The sequence below is a fragment of the Lepidochelys olivacea genome (assembly GCF_965140295.1).
Source record: "Lepidochelys olivacea isolate rLepOli2 genome assembly, chromosome: 22".
Taxonomy (NCBI): Eukaryota; Metazoa; Chordata; order Testudines; family Cheloniidae; genus Lepidochelys; species Lepidochelys olivacea.
The window spans coordinates 6,357,670-6,381,048 of record NC_140432.1 but is presented as its reverse complement, the minus strand read 5'-3'; the positions used below and the strand labels follow the sequence as shown (position 1 = coordinate 6,381,048).

Genomic DNA, 23,379 nt, shown 5'->3' with positions numbered 1-23,379 from the left:
TTTCAAAAGCTGCAGGAAGGGACTTTATTCCCAGACCAGAAAATAACCGTTGGGGACGTTGAAATGCCTATATGTATCCTTGGGGACCCAGCCTACCCCTTAATGCCATGGCTCATGAAGCCGTACACAGGCAGCCTGGACAGTGGTCAGGAGCTGTTCAACTACAGGCTGAGCAAGTGCAGAATGGTGGTAGAATGTGCATTTGGACGTTTAAAGGCGCGCTGGCGCAATTTACGAACTCGCTTAGACCTCAGTGAAACCAATATTCCCACTGTTATTACTGCTTGCTGTGTGCTCCACAATATCTGCGAGAGTAAGGGGGAGACATTTATGGCGGGGTGGGAGGTTGAGGCAAATCGCCTGGCTGCTGGTTTCGCACAGCCAGACACCAGGGTGGTTAGAAGAGCACAGGAGGGCACGGTACGCATCAGAGAAGCTTTGAAAACCAGTTTCATGACTGGACAGGCTACAGTGTGAAAATTCTAGTTGTTTCTCCTTGATGAAACCCACCGCTCCTGGGTTCACTCTACTTCCCTGTAAGCAAAGCAATCTCCCCTCCTCCCTTCGATCACCGCTTGCAGAGGCAATAAAGTAATTGTTGCTTCACATTCATGCATTCTTTATTCATTCATCACACAAATAGGGGGATAACTACCAAGAGGGGTGGTGGAGGAGAGAAGCACCAGGAGGGATGGTGGAGGAGGGAAGGACAAGGCCACACAGCACTTTAAAAGTTTAAAACTTTAAAACTTATTGAATGCCAGCCTTCTGTTGCTTGGGCAATCCTCTGGGGTGGAGTGGCTGGGGGGCCAGAGGCCCCCCCCACCGCGTTCTTGGGTGTCTGGGTGAGCAGGCTATGGAACTTGGGGAGGAGGGCGGTTGGTTACACAGGGGCTGTAGTGGCAGTCTGTGCTCCTGCTGCCTTTCCTGCAGGTCAGCCATACGCTGGAGCATACTGGTTTGATCCTCCAGCAGCCTCAGCATTGAATCCTGCCACCTCTCATCACGCTGCCACCACCTTTCAGCTTCAGCCCTGTCTTCAGCCCGCCACTTACTCTCGTCAGCCCGCCACCTCTCCTCCCGATCATTTTGTGCTTTCCTGCACTCTGACATTGTCTGCCTCCACGCATTCGTCTGTGCTCTGTCAGTGTGGGAGGACACCATGAGCTCAGAGAACATTTCATACGAGTGCGTTTTTTTCGCCTTCTAATCTTCACTAGCCTCTGGGAAGGAGAAGATCCTGTGATCATTGAAACACATGCAGCTGGTGGAGAAAAAAAAAAGAGGTAGTGGAATTTAAAAAAACACATTTTCTAGAACAATGGCTACACTCTTTCACGGTCAACCTTGCTGTTAACATTACAGCCACAGAACATGTGCTTTCGTTCCAAGGTCGCATTTTGCCTCCCCCCACCACGTGGCTAGCCCCTCACCCCCCGCCTAACAGCGGGGAACATTTCTGTTCAGCCACAGGCAAACAGCCCAGCAGAAACGGGTACCTTTGCATGTCCTCTTAAGAAAAGCACCCTATTTCAACTAGGTGACCATGAATGATATCTCACTCTCCTGAGAATAACACAGAGAGATAAAGAAAGGATGGTTGTTTGAACGCCAGCAAACATACACTGCAATGCTTTGTTCTACAATGATTCCCGAGTACATGCTACTGGCTTGGTGTGGTAAAGTGTCCTACCATGGAGGACGCAATAAGGCTGCCCTCCCCAGAAACCTTTTGCAAAGGCTTTGGGAATACATCCAGGAGAACTGCAAATGCCAGGGCAAATTAATCATTAAACATGCTTGCTTTTAAACCATGTATGGTATTTTAAAAGGTACACTCACCGGAGATCTCTTCTCTGCCTGACAGGTCCGGGAGGCAGCCTCGGGTGGGTCCAGGGGGGGGGGCTGCCTCCAGATCCAGGGTGAGAAGCAGTTCCTGGCTGTCAGGAAAACCGGTTTCTCCGCTTGCTTGCTGTGAGCTATCTACAACTTCATCATCATCATCTTCCTCGTCCCCAAAACCTGCCTCTGTGCTGCCTCCATCTCCATTGAAGGAGTCAAACAACACGGCTGGGGTAGTGGTGGCTGAACCCCCTAAAATGGCATGCAGCTCATCATAGAAGCGGCATGTTTGGGGCTCTGACCCGGAGCGGCCGTTTGCCTCTCTGGTTTTCTGGTAGGCTTGCCTCAGCTCCTTAAGCTTCACGCGGCATTGCTTCGGGTCCCTGTTATGGCCTCTGTCCTTCATGCCCTGGGAGATTTTGACAATGTTTTGGCATTTCGAAAACTGGAACGGAGTTCTGATAGCACGGATTCCTCTCCCCATACAACGATCAGATCCCGTACCTCCCGTTCGGTCCATGCTGGATTTTGAGATTCTGGGACTCCATCATGGTCACCTCTGCTGATGAGCTCTGGCCAGCGTGGCAAGCTGCAGGTGACCATGCAAACAGGAAACTGAAATTCAAAAGTTCGTGGGCCTTTTCCTGTCTACCTGGCCAGTACATCTGAGTTGAGAGTGCTGTCCACAGCGGTCACAATAGAGCACTCTGGGATAGCTCCCGGAGGCCAATACCGCCTAATTGCATCCACAGTACCCCAAATTCGACCCGGCAAGGCCGATTTAAGCGCTAATCCACTTGTCAGAGGTGGATTAAGGAAATCGATTTTAAGAGCCCTTTAAGTCGAAAAAAAGGGCTTCATCGTGTGGATGGGTGCAGGTTTACATCGATTTAACGCTGCTAAATTCGACCTAAACTCCGAGAGTGGACCAGGGCAAAGTGTAACAATGGGGCCCTTCCCCACCCCCATAACTACAGTGTGGTCATCCCCCACAGTCAAGGAAAGGAGTATTTCAATAGCACCCTTTGGGGCTCATCCCATGGAGTCATGTGCTGGGGTTTAAATCTGGAGCTACCCAAATCAAGAGAGTTAACAGATTTTCCTGGGAAAGGTAATTTAGCCAGAGATTACCACCTTTCAGTGCAGCCTGGGATACCCTGGGGCACGAAATGACCTTCTGAAGCAGTAGCTACTTCACAACCACTCACCCCAGCCCAGACTGTTAATGCCGCAGTCAGAGCCTTATATTAAGGAGAGGATCCCCCCGCATCTAGTCTGGAAAAACACAAACTTCTCACCACAAGGAGAGGGCTACAGAGAGCACATCTCACAATGTGACTCAAAGTGCTTTCCTTCAGAGTCCCCCTCATCCCACTCCCAGTCTCCCTCTCCCCACCCCTGAGCAAGATGTACCACCCAGATGGGGGCAGACCTAATTGGCGACCAGTCTCCCAAATCCACTGCAGCAGGGGTGTGCTGGGAATGGAACATTTGGAAGAGTTTAGACAGGATGGGAGCTGAGATTTTATACCCCCAGCACACGCAGTGTTTTGCATCACATGCCTGTAGAGCCAATAGGCTTTTTTACCCCCTTGCACCTGAGGAATCTCAGCCATTCGGTCTTCCCCAGGGGCCAAGGGAAGTCCTTAGCCACACAGTAGCAGGCAGGGGAGCAAGCATCGCAGACAGGGTTAGACATTAAACCCCAGCGGGATCGGCATACGGGATCCCGCACTCCTCACCCACCCAGCTGACCGGTTTGGGCAGTTGCTTCCCACACACCCCCGGCACAGGGTCACAGACTAAAATCACCTCTTCACCTGCACCGGGGAAAATCCAAAGAACCCTCAAAATAACATGGCAACTTCATGCAGCGCAGCTGTCTCTGGGGAGCTGGTGCTTGTTTCCCTCTCCTCAGGATGTGTCTCTCAGTTGGGGGGCGAGGGGGAGGAGAAAAAGATGAGGGGAAGATTTAACATTAAAACGACAGGGCCTGCAATGCTCTGGGGACCCCGGGCAGCAAAGGGTGCCTGCAGAAGTCCTTTCCCCACCATCCCTTGTAAGAGACGGTGTGCTGCAGGAGAGCGGATGTGGGACGCGGAGCTCGTCTGCTTTCTATACATCAGCCCAAACCTCTGCTTTCTATAATCTGGAAATTCTCGCATTATCTCTCATCTGCTTTAAATTAGGGATTCATTCTTGGGAATGCTGGAGTGATTAAGAGCAGATCAGCTATCAGAAATGCAAGCTGGGGTTGGCAGAGGCTCTGAAATCTGCCTGGAGGAAGGCGACTCCCGCACGTCACTTTTAATTAAACAACACAAGTTTCCGGGGCCAGATTGCGATCTAATTTCAGATCAGAATGATGGGACGGCAAAAGCCCTCCAGATTGCAAAGGACTGGAGTTGTCCCTGCCCACTCAATAATATGTCACTCATCACACAAACCACAAAAGCAACAGCTGCTATTTTAGTAGGACCTACAAAAATATGTTTCTATGCCAAACTTAAGGGAGTGTGCTGCTTTTAAACTTTAGCAAAGTTAAAAGCTTGAAGTGACAGGGGTAAGGCTTGGGCATGTGGCAAAGGTAGAGAAGAAGGAGAGCGAGGGGAACATAGAAAGCAGCTGTGGGGTGCAGCATGCAGCAGGACTGAGAGCAGAGGGTGCAGAGTTCGGGGTGCGTAAGCACAGAACAACGCTGCGGTACACATAACTGATGCACCCCCACTGAGTAGGGTGATCAGATAGTAACTGTGAAAAAAATGGGACAGAGGGTAGGTGGTAATAGGTGCCTATATAAGAAAAAATCCCAAAAAACAGGACTCTCCCTATAAACTTGGGACATCTGGTCACCCTACTACCGCTGAGTGCTTGTACACAGAGCGAGAGACAGGTGGGATGCAGACCTAAAACGCACTGTGCACAAAGCAAAGTCAGGATCAAACTCCAAAGAGCAGGAATCCTACAAGCTGCCTGTGTATGAACCAAACAGGGTTATTGCAAATGAGATTCACCTTCCAACCAGCAGACAGGACACAGAGCAGCCCCTTGGCTGGAGAAACCCCTTCCCCACAGGCAGCTTGAGAGGAAGGAAAAGAACCTAGCAAGCCGCTGCAGGTACCTGCATCTCCAGCCCCTCCAAGGTGCAGGGTACTTTATAGTATACTTTATAGCAACCTATAGCCTATCAGGCTCCAAATTTTTTGGAAAAAGAAAAGGAGGACTTGTGGCACCTTAGAGACTAACCAATTTATTAAAGCATAAGCTTTCGTGAGCTACAGCTCACTTCATCGGATGCATGCAGTGGAAAATACAGTGGGGAGATTTTATATACACAGAGAACACGAAACAATGGGTGTTACCATACAGACTGTAACAAGAGTGATCAGGTAAGGTGAGCTATTACCAGCAGGAGAGAGAGAAAGAAAAAAAAACCCTTTTGTAGTGATAATCAAGGTGGGCCATTTCCAGCAGTTGACAAGAACCTGTGAGAAACAGTTGCGGGGCGGGGGAGGGTGCGGGAGAATAAACATAGGGAAATAGTTTTACTTTGTGTAATGACACATCCACTCCCACTCCAAAGACCAGGGGTGGACTGGGAGTGGATGTGTCCCAATCTTTGGTAATAGCTCACCTTACCTGATCACTCTTGTTACAGTCTGTATCCATTGTTTCATATTCTCTGTGTATATAAAATCTCCCCACTGTATTTTCCACTGCATGCATCTGATGAAGTGAGCTGTAGCTCACGAAAGCTTATGCTCAGATAAATGTGTTAGTCTCTAAGGTGCCACAAGTCCTCCTTTTCTTTTTGCGGATACAGCCTAACACGGCTGTTACTCTGAAACCAAATTTTTTGGCTAACACTTGAGTAAAAAGGGGTAACATCACTGTTTGGATGACCGTAGCACCTCAGAGCCCGAGACATGGATCAGGACTCCACCGGGCAAGGCGATGTACAAACACAGAAGCAAAAGACAGTCCCCGCCCGAAGAAGCTTACAATCTAAGTGTAAAGCAAGAGACAGCAGATGGAAACAGATGGGGAGAATAAGGCAACCGTGAGGCAATACTGGCCAGCATGATGGGCAGTGGCCACAGCACACCACGGGCCTCACCAATTTAAAGTTTTTGTAGGCATCATGGCAAAGGAGAGCTCTGAGGCAGGAACCGGAGGATAAGATAGCGTTAACAGTCAGCACTCAAAGCAGTCCAGTCAGGCCATCTGATTATTTATTGCTACCCAATGCAGGAAACAAGTTGATAGACACACTTGACCCAGCAGAATGACAACTCCCATGGTCGACTACTTGTCCCAGCCACCCTCATGCTAACCCCAGGTATCCCACCCAAGTTTCAGTTTAGGTGGTTACATTTGTCCCTTTTAAGTTCCCCTTACAGTTTCAACTGGATACAGAGTTGTTCTTCACTTTGAATCCTACACTCCTGCAATGTTGCTATGTGCTGTTAAACAGCTACTGTGTTCCACCCTAGAAGTAGCTGCAGTTCATCGGTGGATGAAATCATTCCAGCTTGGGACTCTCGGGAATGAAAGGCACTAGAAAAACATCAGTGGATTAATCTAAGCACTTGTCTACTTTGAAAGTGGGCTAAGCTAAACAGGAACAAGACATTCTTATTCTGGGATAAAAGTATCCAGACATGGGGTTATTTCAGAATAGCTCTTCCCAAACAATTTGTGTGCGGACAAACCCAGTACTCCATGGACTGACACAGGCCAAAGCATCAAAGGAGCCATATTGTGCCTGCCTCTCCAAAACCCACACGTGGGTGTATAAATGCAGATATGCAGGGGCAACAGACTCTGGCATTAATTTGTGGCTGCAACTCAGGCCCTGTCCTTTGGGAAATCTGCCCTAAGTTCAAACCAAGCATAAGAATTGGCTTTCTATCTTCTCCCTTTCTGGAGTAGCTGAAAGTCCGAAGCAGTGAATTTCAAAATGTCAAAATAGCAAATGAGAGATACCATTATTAACATAAAAAGAAAAGGAGTACTTGTGGCACTTTAGAGACTAACCAATTTATTAGAGCATAAGCTTTCGTGAGCTACAGCTCACTTCCTTTTCTTTTTGCGAATACAGACTAACACGGCTGTTACTCTGAAACCTGTCATTATTTACATAGGTGCCCCGGACATTATGGTATGCCTGATGGATTAGATCCCTCTTAAGAGGGAGGACAATCCAGGAGTAGGGTGCTAGACTAAAATTTGGGAGACCACGGTTCAATTCTCAGCTCCAAAGAAGGCGTTCTGTCCAATCTTGTGTACGTCATGTAGGCGAGTGCTACTCAAAATGGTGGTCCATGGACCGGTGCTGGTCTGTGAGTCATCGGCTGCCGGTCTGCACGCACATTAGGCAAAAAATTTGCCAGTCCCCCACATCAGAGAGCTTGAGAAGCACGGACATAGGCCGCATCTGCACTAGGAGAACTTTACCCTACCGATATGGGTACATTGGGATTCCAGCAGCACCGTCGTCCAGTCACAGAGCAGGACCCCATTGTGCCCGGTGACATGTACACACACACACACACAACAAAGAGATAGTATGCTACACCGGCAAAGTGCTCCTAGTACGGATGTAGCTTATACTAAGAAAGCTGCACTTTCACCAGTTCCCTTCCCCTCGCAAAAAAAGTAAGCAATACCAGCAAAAGTGCCCTCCTGCTGGTACGGCGGCATCTCTGCTAGGTGCTTTGCTGGCACAGGCCTCACACTTCTTCCCGCCCCTGCCCGACAGAGCCACGCCAGCAGAAATCTGCAGTGTAGACATAGCCTTAGTCTCTCTCTGGCTTCGTTTCCCCATCTGTATCCTGGGGATCAGAGGACTGGGGGTGCGGGAGGCGCTCAAATGTCACAGTAACGTGGCCCAAAAAGTGCCTCAGAGAGAGAAGATTGCAGCAGCCAGAAATGCAAGCGTCCTATTGAAGTTTCTGCCTGCCAGTGACGGCACGGTGTTCCCCTGGGTAAGAGGATCACTCCAATATTAAAGCCAAGCCTAGTTTTCTTCTAATAAACAAAAAGCCCTTCTGTACCTGGCATGGTAAGAATTGCCTGAAAATTGTCATCCCTCTTACCATAATCACTGGAAAGGTTCCCACAGCTTCAGCCCTCCTCTCCCAAAGCTATGGCGGTCAGTGGATGGCTCCCATTCTGTATTCCCTGGGTCTGCAGCTCCGGGCCCAGAGCACTGTCGGGCCAGAGAGGGGAGAAGCGGGCTGTTGTTTTCAATCACATTCTGTGACTGTGTCCCTGCTTCTGTTCTTTTATAAGCTGGTTTGGGTGGTGGTGGCACGGGGGAGGGGAGGGCATAGATCTGATCGGCTTGTTAGGGATGGGCACGTCTGACTAATAAAGGTTTCTACTATGCAGTTATATGCACAAATCAACATGCTTCTCTCGCTGCAGTGGCTGGAGAGGTGCCAGATGAATACAGTTACCTGGAAAAGGGCGTGGAGCGGGAGTCTGTCATGTTTGAGGTAGCCTTTAGACACAAACCCAGGGCATCAGATGATAACGGCAGGGCAAAGACTTGGGCTTTCTTGCTCTAGAACGTGCTGCGTGTTGTTGTTAGACAAGGGGCGAAGGGACCTGCTGAGCAAGGGACTGGGAGCCAGGAAGTCCCGAGTGCCATCCCTGGTTCTGCCACGTAGGGTATGTCTACACTAGAGCGGGAAGATACAACTTTTTCAGCTCGAGGAGTCAAACCTGTGCCAGCTCTGGTCCAGCTAGTGTGCTAACAGAACCTGGCCATAGCGGCATGAGGGGGCTAACTGTCCTGAGGCTGGTGCTGTCCAGGACACTAAGTACCTACTCAGCATGGTCAGCTCCTCCCGCCTCTCACGCTGCAGTAGCTATGTTCTATTTTTAGTGTCCCCTTGCTCACAATGGGCTGGATTTTCAGTGACTTCGGCGGAGGTACTCATCCCCTCCACCAGTCTGAGCCCGTGTGCTCCTGGCTAAGCCAGTGCACACCCATCCGCCACACTGGCGCTGCTCTGAAGTGACCTTGATCTCCAGAATCTCCGCGTTCACATAAACATCTCCGCAGCACTAATGGCTGCATCAAGCCCTCAAAAATATAAGCAGAGCAGAACCAATGGAGAGATCATAGAATAGAATATCAGGGTTGGAAGGGATCCCAGAAGGTCATCTAGTCCAACCCCCTGCTCGAAGCAGGACCAATTCCCAGTTAAATCATCCCAGCCAGGGCTTTGTCATGACTCTGCAGCCAGCCTAGAATAGCAGCTCAGAGGCGTGACCTGCCCCATTCCTCGCAGCAGCGTGGGGTTACCTCTGATGGCCCATGCGAGCTCATTCTCTCCCTCCTCCAGCACGAAGGCAGAGAAAGAGGCACTGATCTGCACAATTTACTGCAAGTGGTGTCTCATTTTCGTGCCACAAGCGAGTGGCATTTGGAAGAGGGCACTACTTAATTTTTCCCTTCCAACCACAAAGGATCCCAGCCAGAGATGACCCAGGCCTGCTGACAGTGCGTGTGTAGGGGCAGGGCAGAGTGAGAACAGCTGACTTCAGCCGCGTGACTGAGCATGCTCAGTACAAGTCAAGCAGCAAATCAGAGGGGAAGGGCACGTCCTCCCTTCTGATCCAAGCCCAAGGAGCCTAGCAGGGGCCATGGGCATACTGAAGTGGGGGAGCCAAGCTCAAGGAGAGCAGTGGAGCTCCGAGTACACATGATCATCCTTGGAACACCTGCACAATCTACAGTGAGCAGCATCTCCATTTGGCAAATCACGGGGTGGAGCTTATTATGCGGACGGAGCTTGGAGAACCACCACCTTCCTCCCCACCCCCAATCTGACTTCCAGGTTCAATCCCCCCGTCCCAGTTTTCCCCTTCTGTAAAACTGGGGTTGATGATACTTCTCCCCCTCACAGAAGGCTGCACAGATTAACCAATGCTTTGAAGAGTCAAGTATTCTACGTTATTCTCTCTCGATTCCCTTTCATCGGGTTAGTTTTACTCTTCTCAATTCTGTTCCTGTGTTAGCAACTGTAGTATCTACACTCCACTCAGGATCTGCTCCACTTCCCAGCCTGTTACAGCTCATCCCCCTGTTTGTGCTCATACCACTGTACTGGTTTTATGGAAAGCCAAGAGAGGAACAGAACTTCCCTCATCTTGGAAGCCTCAGAATGTTGGATCATATTAAAGAAGTTCTGTATTAAAATCACAAATGAGTTTGATTCCCCATAGTTTAAATTCCAGTGTATTACTAATTAAGAGGTCTATTGGTTTTTGGTACTGTTTCTCTCCCTCTATGTGTGAAACTCGCAAGTTGCTAATTGCGTTAGTACATTCTAAGACAGAGTCTGTTCTCAAAGCAATTCACACACAGAGAGACTCAAAGCAATACTCTGTAACAACAGAAACAGCACCCAGAGACTCCCCACCCTTTTGTTGTATTAACAATTGTGATTAAAATAGAGATAGAGGATGTATGTGGATGGATGCTTGTTGTGGATAATAACTGAATGATCAGGGAGGTGCCAGCCTAAGAATCCAGTGTCCATCGGCTGAAGAAGGCGTCAAGTGGAAATAACCAGAGGACCCCGGGAGGGCAGACTGGAATCCACTCAACAGCCTCAAGAATGGGAGAACCAAAGAACAAGATAACATCTAGCAGCACGGAGCTGTCAGGAATGTGCTATCTGCCGACTGATTCAGCAACAGCATGATGAAGCAATTCCCATAGACTGACATAGGAAGAAATTCCTATAAAAATAGACTCTAGAAAGTGAGAACTTTGGGGTCTGATTCTGCAAACCAACTTCCAGGAGCGTCAGATGAGCATCTGACAAGGCCCTGCTCCCTCCTCATGTCCAGGCCACCTGGCCAGTGGCTTGGCATGAGCAACTCTAAGGCTGGTAACTATGATAACAACCTTGCAGAACCTCTGTGTGTGCGTGTATAAATATGAGATTGAATGGAATGTTATAGCTATAACTAACTGCTTACTATGATTCTTTCTGTATTCACAATAAATGTGGTATTTTGCCTTTTTCCCTTCAATAAGATCCTGCTGGTTTTTATTTTATTGGTATAACAAGAACAGCCAAGGAGACCGGATGAGGCGCGAACCAGCTCAGATTGCATTGAGGAGGAACCAGGAACGTTCATCCTCAGATATTGCTCCTCTCTCCGGATCGGTCATTGCCTGTCCGACTGATGAAGGAACAGGAACAAACACCCTGGGATGCCAGCGCACACTCGTGTCCCTGAGTTGTCCTGAAGACAGCTATGGTGACCATGGTTCTCTCTCTAGGGCAGGTCCCACATGGGCAGCAGTGCTAGCTAACCCAGCAACATGCCTCAGCCCTGGACTGGCGCTTCCCTTCACACCACAAGGCCACTGCTAGCTCTTCATGCCCTAGTCAGTTCTTGGCTTATCTATGGAATTTGCCAAGGAGGGGGTACTGTCGGTACCAGCTGTGGGGTGCAGGGAGGGGGGGCTGCGATGTAAACATCTGACTGGAAACTGGACAAAGACATTATTTCATGAAGGCCAATGAGCAGGCATCGTAGGAGAGAGAGACAGAGAGCCTGGAGCATTGGGCCTCGTGCAAGAATTGAGGCCTGAACCAGAGGCTGTGAACCAGTCGGACCATGTATTAAAGCAGATGCTCACAAGATCACTGTCCAGCAGATGAACTTGGCAAAGCTGCTGCTAGTGTACTAGGCGCTAGATATTTACATAAATATATTCCAGCTAGTACTAGATTGGGATGTATTTGTACAAAATGGTTTGACAACACAATGAAGAGGGATGTTTATTCAAGCTATCAGGATCAAGGGACGTAATAACCAGATATCATGAGATAGCTAGCCAGGCACATGAAACCTGTTTGCTCTGGCCTGTAATGTCTGGGTTCTTCCCCATAGTTCTTTGTGGGGAGTCCTGCTGCTGACTGAGCCGTTCCTTTCCACAGGGCACTCAGGTGTAAGCGTACCTGTAACCATGGAGCCAGAGCGCTAGGACTGTGTCTTTGGGGCAACAAACCTGGCCTGGGGCCATTGTCACTGAACCGTGCTTTATGAGTAACATCGAAGCCTGCAGAACTAACTCGCTGTCCTGTCTGCTAACAACATTGAAGCTTCAAGGACAGACTCACTGAGCAGTCTAAACAGTGCTACCGAGGCAACGACTTTCCAGCCGCCAAGACTTGACCACACTGGGTAGTACTCTCGAGGTCTGCTGAACCAGCCTTCTGCATAGAGCTGGGAAGGCACACGGAAAGAACACACACACGCCTACTGACAACAGGCATCAAGTGGTCACCAGCAGTGGATCTGGAGACACCTGACATGGAAAGCCGTCACAGGTGACAGCAGCATGTGAAGATAAAATGCATCCAACCCAGGGCAGGGCAGGCAAAGCTTCCCTGGGAACAGCTTCCAGGTTCAGATTTAGGAGTGAGAGACTTCGTGCCCCCATTTCCCACCCTGTCCACTGAAGGAAACAAGCTGTTCCGCTGAGGGTGCGTGGAAAGGGACAGTTGTGTGGGGAGATGGCGCTGATTAAACCCTTCATTGCATTTCCCTTCCCACCACGAGAAACCGACAAGGGCCGTTAAAAAATACTGCTAGCATCTCAAAGCCAAGAGAGAGCCAGACAGAGTAAGACGCAATTGTGCCCATGCCAGGGGAGCGAGGGGTCACTCGCTCAGTGGAGATAATCACAGACCCACAGGGTTCAAAAGGGCCGCAAGGATCATCTCGTTTAGACTGCCAAGCTGCAGGATTTGTTGTGTCTAAACCCTCCAGGGCAGACGGCTATCCAGCCTCCTTTTGAAAACTTCCAGTGAAGTCTCATGTCCTCTCAAGGCATCTGTTCCACAGTCCTACCGGGCTTACAGTTAGGAAGGTTTTCCTGAGATTTAATCTAAATCTGCTGTGCTGTCGTTTGCACCCACTGCCACTTGTCCTGCCCTCTGTGGCAAGAGAGAACAATTTTTTAATCAAGGGAAGGAATTAATTCCACATTCACTTCCCTGCCCAGCTACCCCCATTCCTCCGGCAGCAGTTGATGGAGACATTTCCAGCCGTTTGCTGGCACTCCCTGCTCGGCTTTACCTGCCTCTGATTAACTGTGTCAAAGGAAATGCAGGTTTCAGAGGAGCAGCCGTGTTAGTCTGTATCTGCAAAAGGAAAAGGAGTTCTTGTGGCACCTTAGAGACTAACAAAAGCTTATGCTCAAATAAATTTGTTATTCTCTAAGGTGCCACAAGTCCTCCTTTTCTTTTTAAAGGAAATGCAGACTCCTGTCCTCCAGGGACGGGCAGGTGTGCCAAGGAGGAACTGCTTTGAGAACCAGTTGGCTCAGCCCCCAAAATCAAGCGAGCATGTGCATAGCTGAAGTGCGCAATGTATTTCGTTGCTAACCCACAGCAACCAGTTTTCAACATGGATTTAGAGCTTTGCCACTGAAGGACTCACACCCAGGCCATCACAAACAGCCCCAATGCAACAGAAGCTCAGTCACTCTTCTCAATGCCTCGTTTTGTTTTATTTGGCCACCTTCACTGAGGACGGCCACCAAGGCCGTGCATGCGTTAAAATATCACATACAATGAGTTTGTGGCAGAACCAGAAATGTTACCGGGCTACCCAGGAGACCTGACTCCCAGAGCCAGACCTTACCTCACACCATCTTTCTTCATTATAACTTCACTGCAAGACCAAGCATAATGGGAAAGTTAGCCGTGACGGACCAACCCCTCCACACACAGCCACTCACACAAAGGGCCTGATTCTGCCACCCTTACTCATGCTGAGTACCACTCACTTGTGTAGTCTCATGGATTTCAATAGAACCTCTTGCAGGTCTACCAAACATGAGTATTGCTGGCAGACTCAGGCAAAGTCTACAGTAATCACAAAGGGAAGGGAGAAGTTCCGGCTGAGCCCATCTTCACCCGGGGAAACTCTCTCAAGTTAACTCCAGTGTCAGAGCTACCCTTCAATGTTGTTTTTCATTTAGTGAGCAGTCGGAGGCATTTAGCGCCCCTGTAGTGTTTCCAGTTTACAAGAAATTGGAAGAGACCTTTACAGTGCAGCTGAGGCCTCAACAGAAGAGGGAACACTGGGTGAGACATGTCTAAAAAGGCAATTAATGAGCTTCCATAACGCAATTAGGTACCTGTTAGACCAATTCTAAATGAAAAGGCAACGCATCCTCTTTCACCTATGCTCAAGCCAAGTCCTAGTAAGTGCTCTCGCATTATATTCAATTGCAGTCCTGCCTGAGAGTCCGTCACTTCACTCTCAGATATGGCTGAAATATGACAGAGACAGAAAATACACTGTTGCTTTGCCAGACTCTGATACAGTGTTATTGTTAGATTAGAGACATACCAAAAAATCCAAGATCAAGTAAAAGCTATATAATCATACAGCCTGAAAATATACCAATAATATACATAATGGGTAGGCCCGGGGGATTAGATTTATCAGTAAACATCAATTTCACTATATGCACACAAACCAATGAAAAGAATATTTCCACTGATGAGAATCATAATTTAAAAAGAGGCAAAGTAAGAAAAACGCTGCTTGAGAACGTATGAGAGTTCGATTTAAGGCTAAAATTCTGACATGTGATGATGACAGTTGGGTTTGAACCATTATAAAGCTTTAACTTTTTGAATCTCAGCATCTATTGTCGTTCAATAATTATTGTCTGACCCCTCCATTGGCCGATGCTCCATAATTCCCCACAACTGTGAGAATTTAAAATCAATACAAATCTTAAAAAAAGGGGGGGGGGCTTAAAACCCATCATTTTGTGCAACTGTGACACTTTTAAAATCGATCAAAATAAAAATAAATGCTTAAAAATAAAAATCAATATTATCTGTCAAGATCATAAATAAAAATTGAATTCCAACAAGCCTAATCATGGACCAGATACTCAGCTGGAGTAAACCAGCATCACTCCAGGCCAATTTACATCATCTGAGGGTTTGTATATTACCCACACACAAGCGAAGTGTCTAAAGTTGGCTAAATGCGGATTTACATGGCTATCTGTTCAGTAGTCGGAGCACCCACAAACTATAAAAGGAGTCACCTGTCAGATGGGGTGCAGAAGGACTGGGAACATATGCAGATAGAAACTACAATAGTTTCTCACTGTTCTTGCTGTGGTTTTTGACCGTCTCCATCACTAGACATGAAAGCAGAGAAACATCTTGAACCGTCAAAACAACAGATTTTCTGCATACAAGACTAAACTCTACAGGTGCAAGCAAAAGCCATTTCTGTGTAATAGGTTTCTGCATTTCAGCTGCTTCCCCCCAGGTTTCCAGAGACAAGCCACAAACCAATTCAACAGCCTGTCCTTAAATGCAGCACGTTCCTTTCATACTAGCTCAGCCTAGTAGTTCATAGATTCATAGGTTTCAGAGTAGCAGCCGTGTTAGTCTGTATTCGCAAAAAGAAAAGGAGGATTTGTGGCACCTTAGAGACTAACCAATTTATTAGAGCATAAGCTTTCGTGAGCTACAGCTCACTTCCTCAGATGCATATCGTGGAAACTGCAGCAGGCTTTATATATACACAGAGAATATGAAACAATACCTATTCCCACCCCACTGTCCTGCTGGTAATAGCTTATCTAAAGTGATTTCCAGCACAAATCCAGGAACCTGGATTTGTGCTGGAAATCACTTTAGATAAGCTATTACCAGCAGGACAGTGGGGTGGGAATAGGTATTGTTTCATATTCTCTGTGTATATATAAAGCCTGCTGCAGTTTCCACGATATGCATCTGAGGAAGTGAGCTGTAGCTCACGAAAGCTTATGCTCTAATAAATTGGTTAGTCTCTAAGGTGCCACAAGTCATAGATTCATAGACACTAAGGTCAGAAGAAACCATTATGATCATCTAGTCTGACCTCCTGCACAACGCAGGCCACAGAATTTCACCCACCCACTCCTGCGAAAAGCCTCTCACCTATGTCTGAGCTATTGAAGTCCTCAAATCATGGTTTAAAGACTTCAAGGAGCAGAGAATCCTCCAGCAAGTGACCCGTGCCCCATGCTACAGAGGAAGGCAAAAAGCCCCCAGGGCCTCTTCCAATCTGCCCTGGAGGAAAATTCCTTCCTGACCCCAAATATGGCAATCAGCTAAAACCTGAGCATATGGACAAGATTCACCAGCCAGTTCTGTCTGACCGCGATCTTTTAGCCAAACTGTGCCAAGCAGTGTGTTCTGGGAACGAGAATCAAATTGTTTTAATCTCTCAACAGCAGAAAGAAACAAGAATGGACACTGCAGGCTCCAAGGCAGTAAGGAGTGACATGGGGCAATGGAGCAAAGGAGAATTTTACACTCAGCACAAGTCAGATTGCCCAAGAGCGAGATGCATCCAGCAGGGGAGGGGACTCCTACGGGAACCAGGAGACACCACCGTCACAAAGTAGATTCTAATGGCCAAGCGGAAACTGTGCAATCCAAACACAACCAGGGCGCAAGTGTGATCAAAGAGCTAATTAAAGATAATTAGCTAATTTGTAGGTGGGATGGGGCAATTATAGGGAATTCATTACATGAAACAAATGCATTGCTGAACATTCTGTATCCCAAGGACTATTTACTTTTCAAAACATTCCAAGCAGTTGAATTTCACACCTGAGTCCAACTCCCACCAGGACCCAGCGCTCCAGTGATGTGCAGTCCTCATTCAGAGCCACAGCGCTCACTCCTGCTTCGCTCGCCCTGCCGGCCAAGCGCACTTTTCACTCCAACGTCCACCAGTTGTTCAAGGCCTGCAGCCAGGGCTGGCTCCAGGCACCAGCTTTCTTGGAGCGGCATCTAGAATGGGGCGGCTGGCCGTGTCCCGTAGCGGCCATTCGGCGGCCGCTCCGCCGCTCTTCCCGCCGTGGCGGCTTTTGGTGGCAGCTTTTTATTGCGGCGGCGGCGGCTTGGGGCGGCAAAATCGGTAGAGCCGCCCCTGCCCACAGCACTGGCTTTGGTCCCAGAAACGGTGCCCCAGCCTCGCAGCAGGTGCATTCGACGCCAGCAGTCTTGGAAACCAATGCAATTCATTTCCTTCCGCAGATCGGGCCAGCCCCAGTGACGGAAGCAGAGGGCCAGTTAGTGCCCTGGGGAAAGCGTTCATGAAGGAGCTGGGAGCGTAATGGGAAGCCTGGAGGGGTTACGCATGTGCGTGACCAGCAAGGTCAGCTGAGAGTCTGGCTTCAAGTGGAGAAGGCCATGTTCCAGCCCCTATTGCATGGGAAGGAGGGCTGGTGTCTCTGAAAGTACAACTCCTCTCCAGTATCTTGCAAGGAAAGGAAGCGTGCTCAGGGTTCAAACCATCTGAGAGACACACACCGGGGAGGACGACGGTGCGATCTGTGAAACGGTCGGGTCCTGCTACCGTTGAAGCTTCAATACCGAAATGCACCAGGAAGGGTTTAACACCACTAAGAGAAGCTCAGAGCTTTACTTGTACACCCAGGGGGGAAAGACTCCACTAATGTGTCCACGGCTCCTGCTCGCCACACATCTGTTGTATTGATTCAGGCTGTAGCACTAAATGATGTTGCTGTTTTATCTCCCTGACCTTTGGATTGATACTTGCTAGCTATTTAAAAAAAATAAATAAAAGTCGATAAGCAGGCAAGGACTGAACCCAAGAACAAAGCACTATTAGCATACGTCTGCACAGGAATCCATTGCCGGGAACAATTTATACATAAGGGATTGGGGACGGAACAAACATAAAAGTTCCTGACTAGAGAGAACTCCCAACACTCATTACAGCCTCATTTGGCTACAAAGAGCCAGCCCAGACAGAGCCACAGCCTGGGGGTGAAATGCAGCAGCCCTAGCGATCCTCATACTAATCGCTCGGGCATAGTCCATCCAAGAAATTAGCACATGGGCGTGTAGACAAACAGCCGAGAGAGAGGACGACAGGGCACACACGACAGGACATTCAATCCTAGGGGGTGAGAAAAGATTTAGGGTGTGTCGTCACTAGGAACAAAGGTGCTTTCTTACTGCATGGGAGCTAATGCACGGTAACAAGAGGTAAAACCCTAGTGAACACCAGGCAGCGTGTGGTTTTCCATACCTAGTAGCAGGTCGAGGTTGACGTCAGTTGGCTTGTGTATGTGTGTGTGTTCTTTTCATGTGTTGTCCCAGCAGGTAGCTGGCTCAGCAGACTGTGATTGTACTGCCCAGTGTTAAGTGATGAAGGATGGACTATTGTCACCACAGTAACACTGTTTAGGCTGCCTAGAGCCTCTGTCCTTTGAGCTTCCATTTTATCACTATTAACAGCAGATAAGGCAGCCTTGAAGCGACTCAAAGATAGACAACAGGTGCAGTTCGGTCGCAAAGCCACTCGGCCAGGTTTATTGGCCCCTCGGCACAGGTTTAGTGCCTGGCTCCGTGTGTGCTTGGTGGCAATGATTGGCGCCTTCTGCAGCAGGAATTTCTGCTGTCCCCGAGGCCACCCAAAAGATTATGGTGAAGTACCCTGACCTTTATAGGCGAAGACAAACAACTGGAATACACAACTTACACCCCACCTTACGTATTTCATGACGTTTCTTGGTTACCATTTTTTGGTTTTGACATTTTGGACACAACATTTTAATTTATGATGTTATTTTGTACTCAATTAAAACGTATTTGTCTTCATCATCATGTTCCTATGACACCTTTGGCATTTAGGGCAGCAACGAAACTCCTCCACTGCTGTCTGTTTCTGGCAAGTCTTTCAATGGTTCCCCAGCTGTGCCCCAGATTTTCCAGCTCCGCTTCCACAGCTCTTCACCAGGTTGTTTTCAGGCAGCCTCGTTTTTGCTTGCCTTCAGGTGTCCATCTTATTGCTACTCTGGTGACAGAATCAGATTCCATCCGAAGCACACGACTGATCCATCTCCAACGCCTCCTGGCAACGATGGTGCTCAGATCTTGGTTTGAGATTGTTCTGGGCCAAAAGTTACAGAGAATTTTTCTGAGGCAGGTTGTATGGAATGAAGACAGTTTGGACATGTCAGACTTCCTCATTCCCCAGCATTCTGCACTATAAAGTAGTGTTGAAAGTAGGCAGCGCTGATAAATCTTGAGTTTGGTTTTGGTGTTGTATTTTGATGATTTCCAGACCGTATTTAAGCTCCTGAAGGCGTTCTTGGCTTTACTGATTTTGTTCCGGATGTCCTGGCTTGTTCCACCATCCTGGCTGATGGTGCTGCCCAAGCATAGGAATGTTTCTACACTGCTGAGAACATAATCCTCTATCTGTACTGGTGAGGGTGAGGCAATATTAAAGGTCATGATCTCTGTCTTATTGCAGGTGATTTTCAGTCCAATTTGCTAGCTGAATGAGCTGAGTCAAATTCTTTTTTCTTGTATATGGTATTGGGTATGTGATAGGAGAGTGACATCATCTGCAAAGTCCAGGTCTTCAAGGGACGAGAAGGGTGTCCCATTTAATGCCTTTTGGCATGTCTTCCGTTGTACGCTGCATTACCCAGTCGAAGGCAATGCTGAAGGGGATGGCAGACACGACACATCCCTGACATACTCCTTTTTTTACTTCAAAACTGAGCTCACCGTGATCAACACGGCACGCAAAGTTGAAATAGAAGCTTTTAATGACATTGATCATACGGAGAGGGGTTCCATATGCCTGTAGAATGCGCCCTAGGCTGGTCCTGTGAATGCTATCAAAAGACTTCTCAAAGTCTATCAAATGTATGTAGAGTTGCCGTTGCCATTCTAAGCACTGTTCTATTATGTTTTGTACAGCGAAAATCTGGTCTGTGCATCCATGTCCTTTCTGAAAACCAGCTTGCTCTTTTCTGAGAATGCTATCAACTGCCTCCGATATATGCCGGACTATGATCTTACACAATACTTTGCTTGACACAGATAAAAGTGTGATACCTTGCCAGTTATTACAATCACTGAGAGTTCCTTTCTTTCATATCTTCACTGTAACCCCATTGGTCCACTCACCTGGCACTTTTCCCCTTTCCCAGACTGATATAAATAGAGGGGCAAGGATAGATACTGGTAATTTAGGATTTACCATGAACAATTCTGCATTCAAGTTATCCTTGCCAGGAGCTTTCCCATTTTTTAAGGATTTGATGGCTTGAATGATCTCTTCCTGAGTTGGGGTGTCTGTGTTGAAATCAAGATTTTCTTCTGCCTCCTGGATGTTTGCTTCCTCTTTCGGTAGCTCCCTGTTCAGCAATTCTTTGAAATGCTCTATTCAGTGCATTTCTTGTTCTTTGTCAGTTGTTAGTAGGTGTTCTTATTTCTTCCTGATGAGAGTGTTTGTTGGTGTCTGTCATTTACCACTGATAAGCTGCATCATTTTGTAGAAGGTTCCTTGTTCACCATCAGCAGCTGCACCATCTGCTTGTGTTGCCAGATTATCAATATAAAGTCGTTTGTCCGCTCTCACAAGGCGTTTGACCTCCCGGTATGCCTTGCTATACTGCTTGTGATATTTGTCCTTTAGCTTCTGGGAGTTTGTGTCTAACACTTCTTTCATCAGAGCTCGTCTGGTTTCTATGGCGTTCCATGAGCTGGGTGTAATCCACTCCTTCCTTCTCTTCTTCCTATAGCCTAGACAGGCTTCACTGCTCTGTTTATAAAGTGCTGTTACTTTGTCCCACTTCTTGTTGATCTCCTCATCTGCATTCCCCTCTTCTTCATCAAGGTCTACAAGTGCTTGAAACCTGTTCTTTAACTGCATAACAAAAGCTTTCTGTATTTCAAGGGACTTTAGCTTGTCAATATCATAACGTCTATGTCCCTTGTTTGGTGGACCCACACTTCTCAGGTTTTAGCTTGCGTCTTATTTTGTACTAAATTAAAATGGATTTGTAGTAGCTAAAATATATTTACGGACATATTTAGTGCCTAGTACACTAGCAACAGCTTTGCCAAGTTTAATGCCATTACTGAGGAGGAGGCATGGAAGATTACATCAGGGAAGGTCTGTAGGAAGCATTTTATATTTGCCAAGAGCGTTGGGGAGGGCGAGGAGGGAGAAGAGGGGGTTCTTTTTCCCCTTCTTAGAAAACAAACTCCTTTTCTAATCTTATACTCAGCCAAAGGGGTGTGTGAATTCCCGGTCTCTCCCTATAGGCTCATATTACAGGAGGGGGATGAACTGTGCTTTTCCACAGATAGAGAGAGCATGAGAACAGTCTACTTATTACAGCAGGAGCCGCCACACCCCCTAGCAACTTCTAATCCCAGCTATACCCTTCACCTCTCTGATGTCAGGCCCCACGTTTTGGATCATGCTTCCAGAAGTGCCCACTCATTTTGGGTGCACAACTGGAGGCATCCAGGGGCTAATTTGCAGAGATTTTGAGCACTCACAATTCTGACCAAAGTCAGCAAGAGCTGAGAGTACTCAGCACTGCTAGAAATCAGGCTCCAGATGTCCCAGGTTGGGCATCCAGAATCAGTGGGCACTGCGGGCCGCAAGCCCTCTCTGCTTCAGATTACCAGTCTCTAAATTGAGGCTAATACCTACATCACCGGGCAGAGGGAAGAGGAGTGAGAATTATTGTTTGCGGAATGCTCTGAGATCCTCAGAAAAACGGGCTGTGTACTCAGGCTCATTATGTGATTTCCTGGGGTCTGAACTGGGGCACATGGGAGAACATTTATTGTCTAACCAATATATCACCATCCAAGGATTTAGAGGAAGTGATTTAGGGTCCAAGTAAAAAGCCTGCACATTCATCTTGAGTAAAGATGACTGGAAGGCTTAGTCATGCTCTGAGGACCTTTCACAGCCAGTTTTCACTGAGAAGTGACCCCAACTGGCAGGAGAGGTGAATCACTATGTTTAGTTATTGGTGCAACATTCTCAGAGATTATTTTCACTTCTGTATGTTATCGCATGCATTAAATAAATGTGCGCTGTTTATATCTTTACAAAGGGCTACATGCCAGTGATCATGTCTATAGCAAATGGTACATAGAGAAGTAAACTGCATTATTCTGCTGTTGTAATTTACTACCCTCCTACAAAGTCTCAATGAACTGGTTTCCAAATCAGGAAAGAGATGATAATCTATATGCCCAATTTTCATAACACCTGCTAATAAAACCACCACCTTCTTCACTGTTGTTTTCAAAGACTTAGATTTTAAGACCAGAAGAGACCATTCTGACCCTTTATTTAGTCAGTCGTCCTAGCTTTTCACCCAGTGATTCCTGCATGACGCCCATAACTTCTGGCTGAATTGGAGTGTAGCTTTTTGAAGACTTCAAGCAATGGAGGATCCATCACATCCCTGGGTAAATTATTCAAATGGTTAATTATCTTTGCTGTTAAAAATCTGCACCTTATTTCTAGTCTGATTTTATCCAGCTCCAGCCATTGGATCTCACTCTGCATTTGATAGATTAAAGCATCCTCTGATATCAGAAATCATCTCCCCATCCAGGTGTTTAGAGATTAAATTACCTCTTAAACGTCTTTATTAAGCTAAATAGATTGAGTTCCTTTAGTCTTTCACTGTAGGGCAGGTTTCCCAGACCTCGAATCATTCTTGTAGCTCTTTTCTGATCCCTTTCCACTTTGTCAAAATCCTTTTCACAGTGTGGACACACAGCCCTCAAGTATTGAACTCACTTGTATATTTTCACTACTCAAAAAGCAACCATCACTCTACACTTTTCTGTTCAAATCTTTCAGATTCAGGAAAATAACAGAATCAGAACAAGCGAGCACACACACAGCAGGCAAGTCTCCCCTCTGCAACATGCTGCATCAACTCTGCCTCACATCACCTGAGCTGCCTCTTAAGAAAACAGGCTCCTAGGAGCTAAGAGCTGCAATACCGAGAAAACAAGCTCCTAACAGTTCCAGGGCTGCATACATACAACACATTCAGGCTAGTGGATTTCTCCCTAATTTCCTAGCAGCCACTCTCACAAGTGAAAGGAGTTGGTGAGTGGAATTCACTGCTGTATAACAGCAAGGGGCAGATACACACAGAGGGGGATCGGAGGATGAACAGAGTTGTTTAATCCACTGGAACTTTCCAATGTGCTGTTTCATTACAAGAAGTAAGTGGCCATGGGAGACCATGCAGCATGGTCCTTTGAATATATTAAAACACACTTCAGGTGCTTGGCCTTTTACTTCCCAGCTGAGCCGCACAGACTCTGTGTGTCCCAATATTTAGCTGAGAGCCAGGCACTCCCAAATTCAAACCCTGGTTCTGCCACTGAGTCACCACGTAGACTTTAGCAAGTCACTTAACCTCCCTACGTCAGTTCTCCAGCTGCAGAACAGGGACACTATTACTTCTTCATGGGGTGATAGGCAGATTCATATTCAGACAGTGCTCTGAAAAATGTAAAGTGCTGAGTAAAGGAAACTTAAGGGACAGGAAAACCCAGAGTGGATAATAGTAAAGAACTGGCTCACAGTAGCTCCAAGAACTCTGCCATCTCTCACACTGCAGAGAGAGAGAGAGGTCAGTTTTTTCTTTGC

General features: G+C 47.5%; 1 protein-coding gene across 9 annotated transcripts in view; it reads right to left on the bottom strand.

Annotated features, from left to right (window-relative positions):
• ST3GAL4 (ST3 beta-galactoside alpha-2,3-sialyltransferase 4) overlaps window positions 1–23,379 on the bottom strand; it is a 188,093-nt gene that overhangs the window by 45,474 nt on the left and 119,240 nt on the right. Inside the window, exon 1 of one of the 9 annotated variants that reach the window (XM_084611832.1) lies at window positions 1,056–1,197. The exons of 7 other annotated variants lie outside the window; for them this stretch is intronic. In XM_084611832.1, the coding sequence (XP_084467958.1) occupies window positions 1,056–1,184 (129 nt within the window). In that variant the 5' untranslated portion in view covers window positions 1,185–1,197. Of the gene's footprint in view, window positions 1–1,055; window positions 1,198–23,379 lie in introns of those variants that run through there. One more of the 9 variants, XM_084611833.1, reaches the window with a different exon arrangement.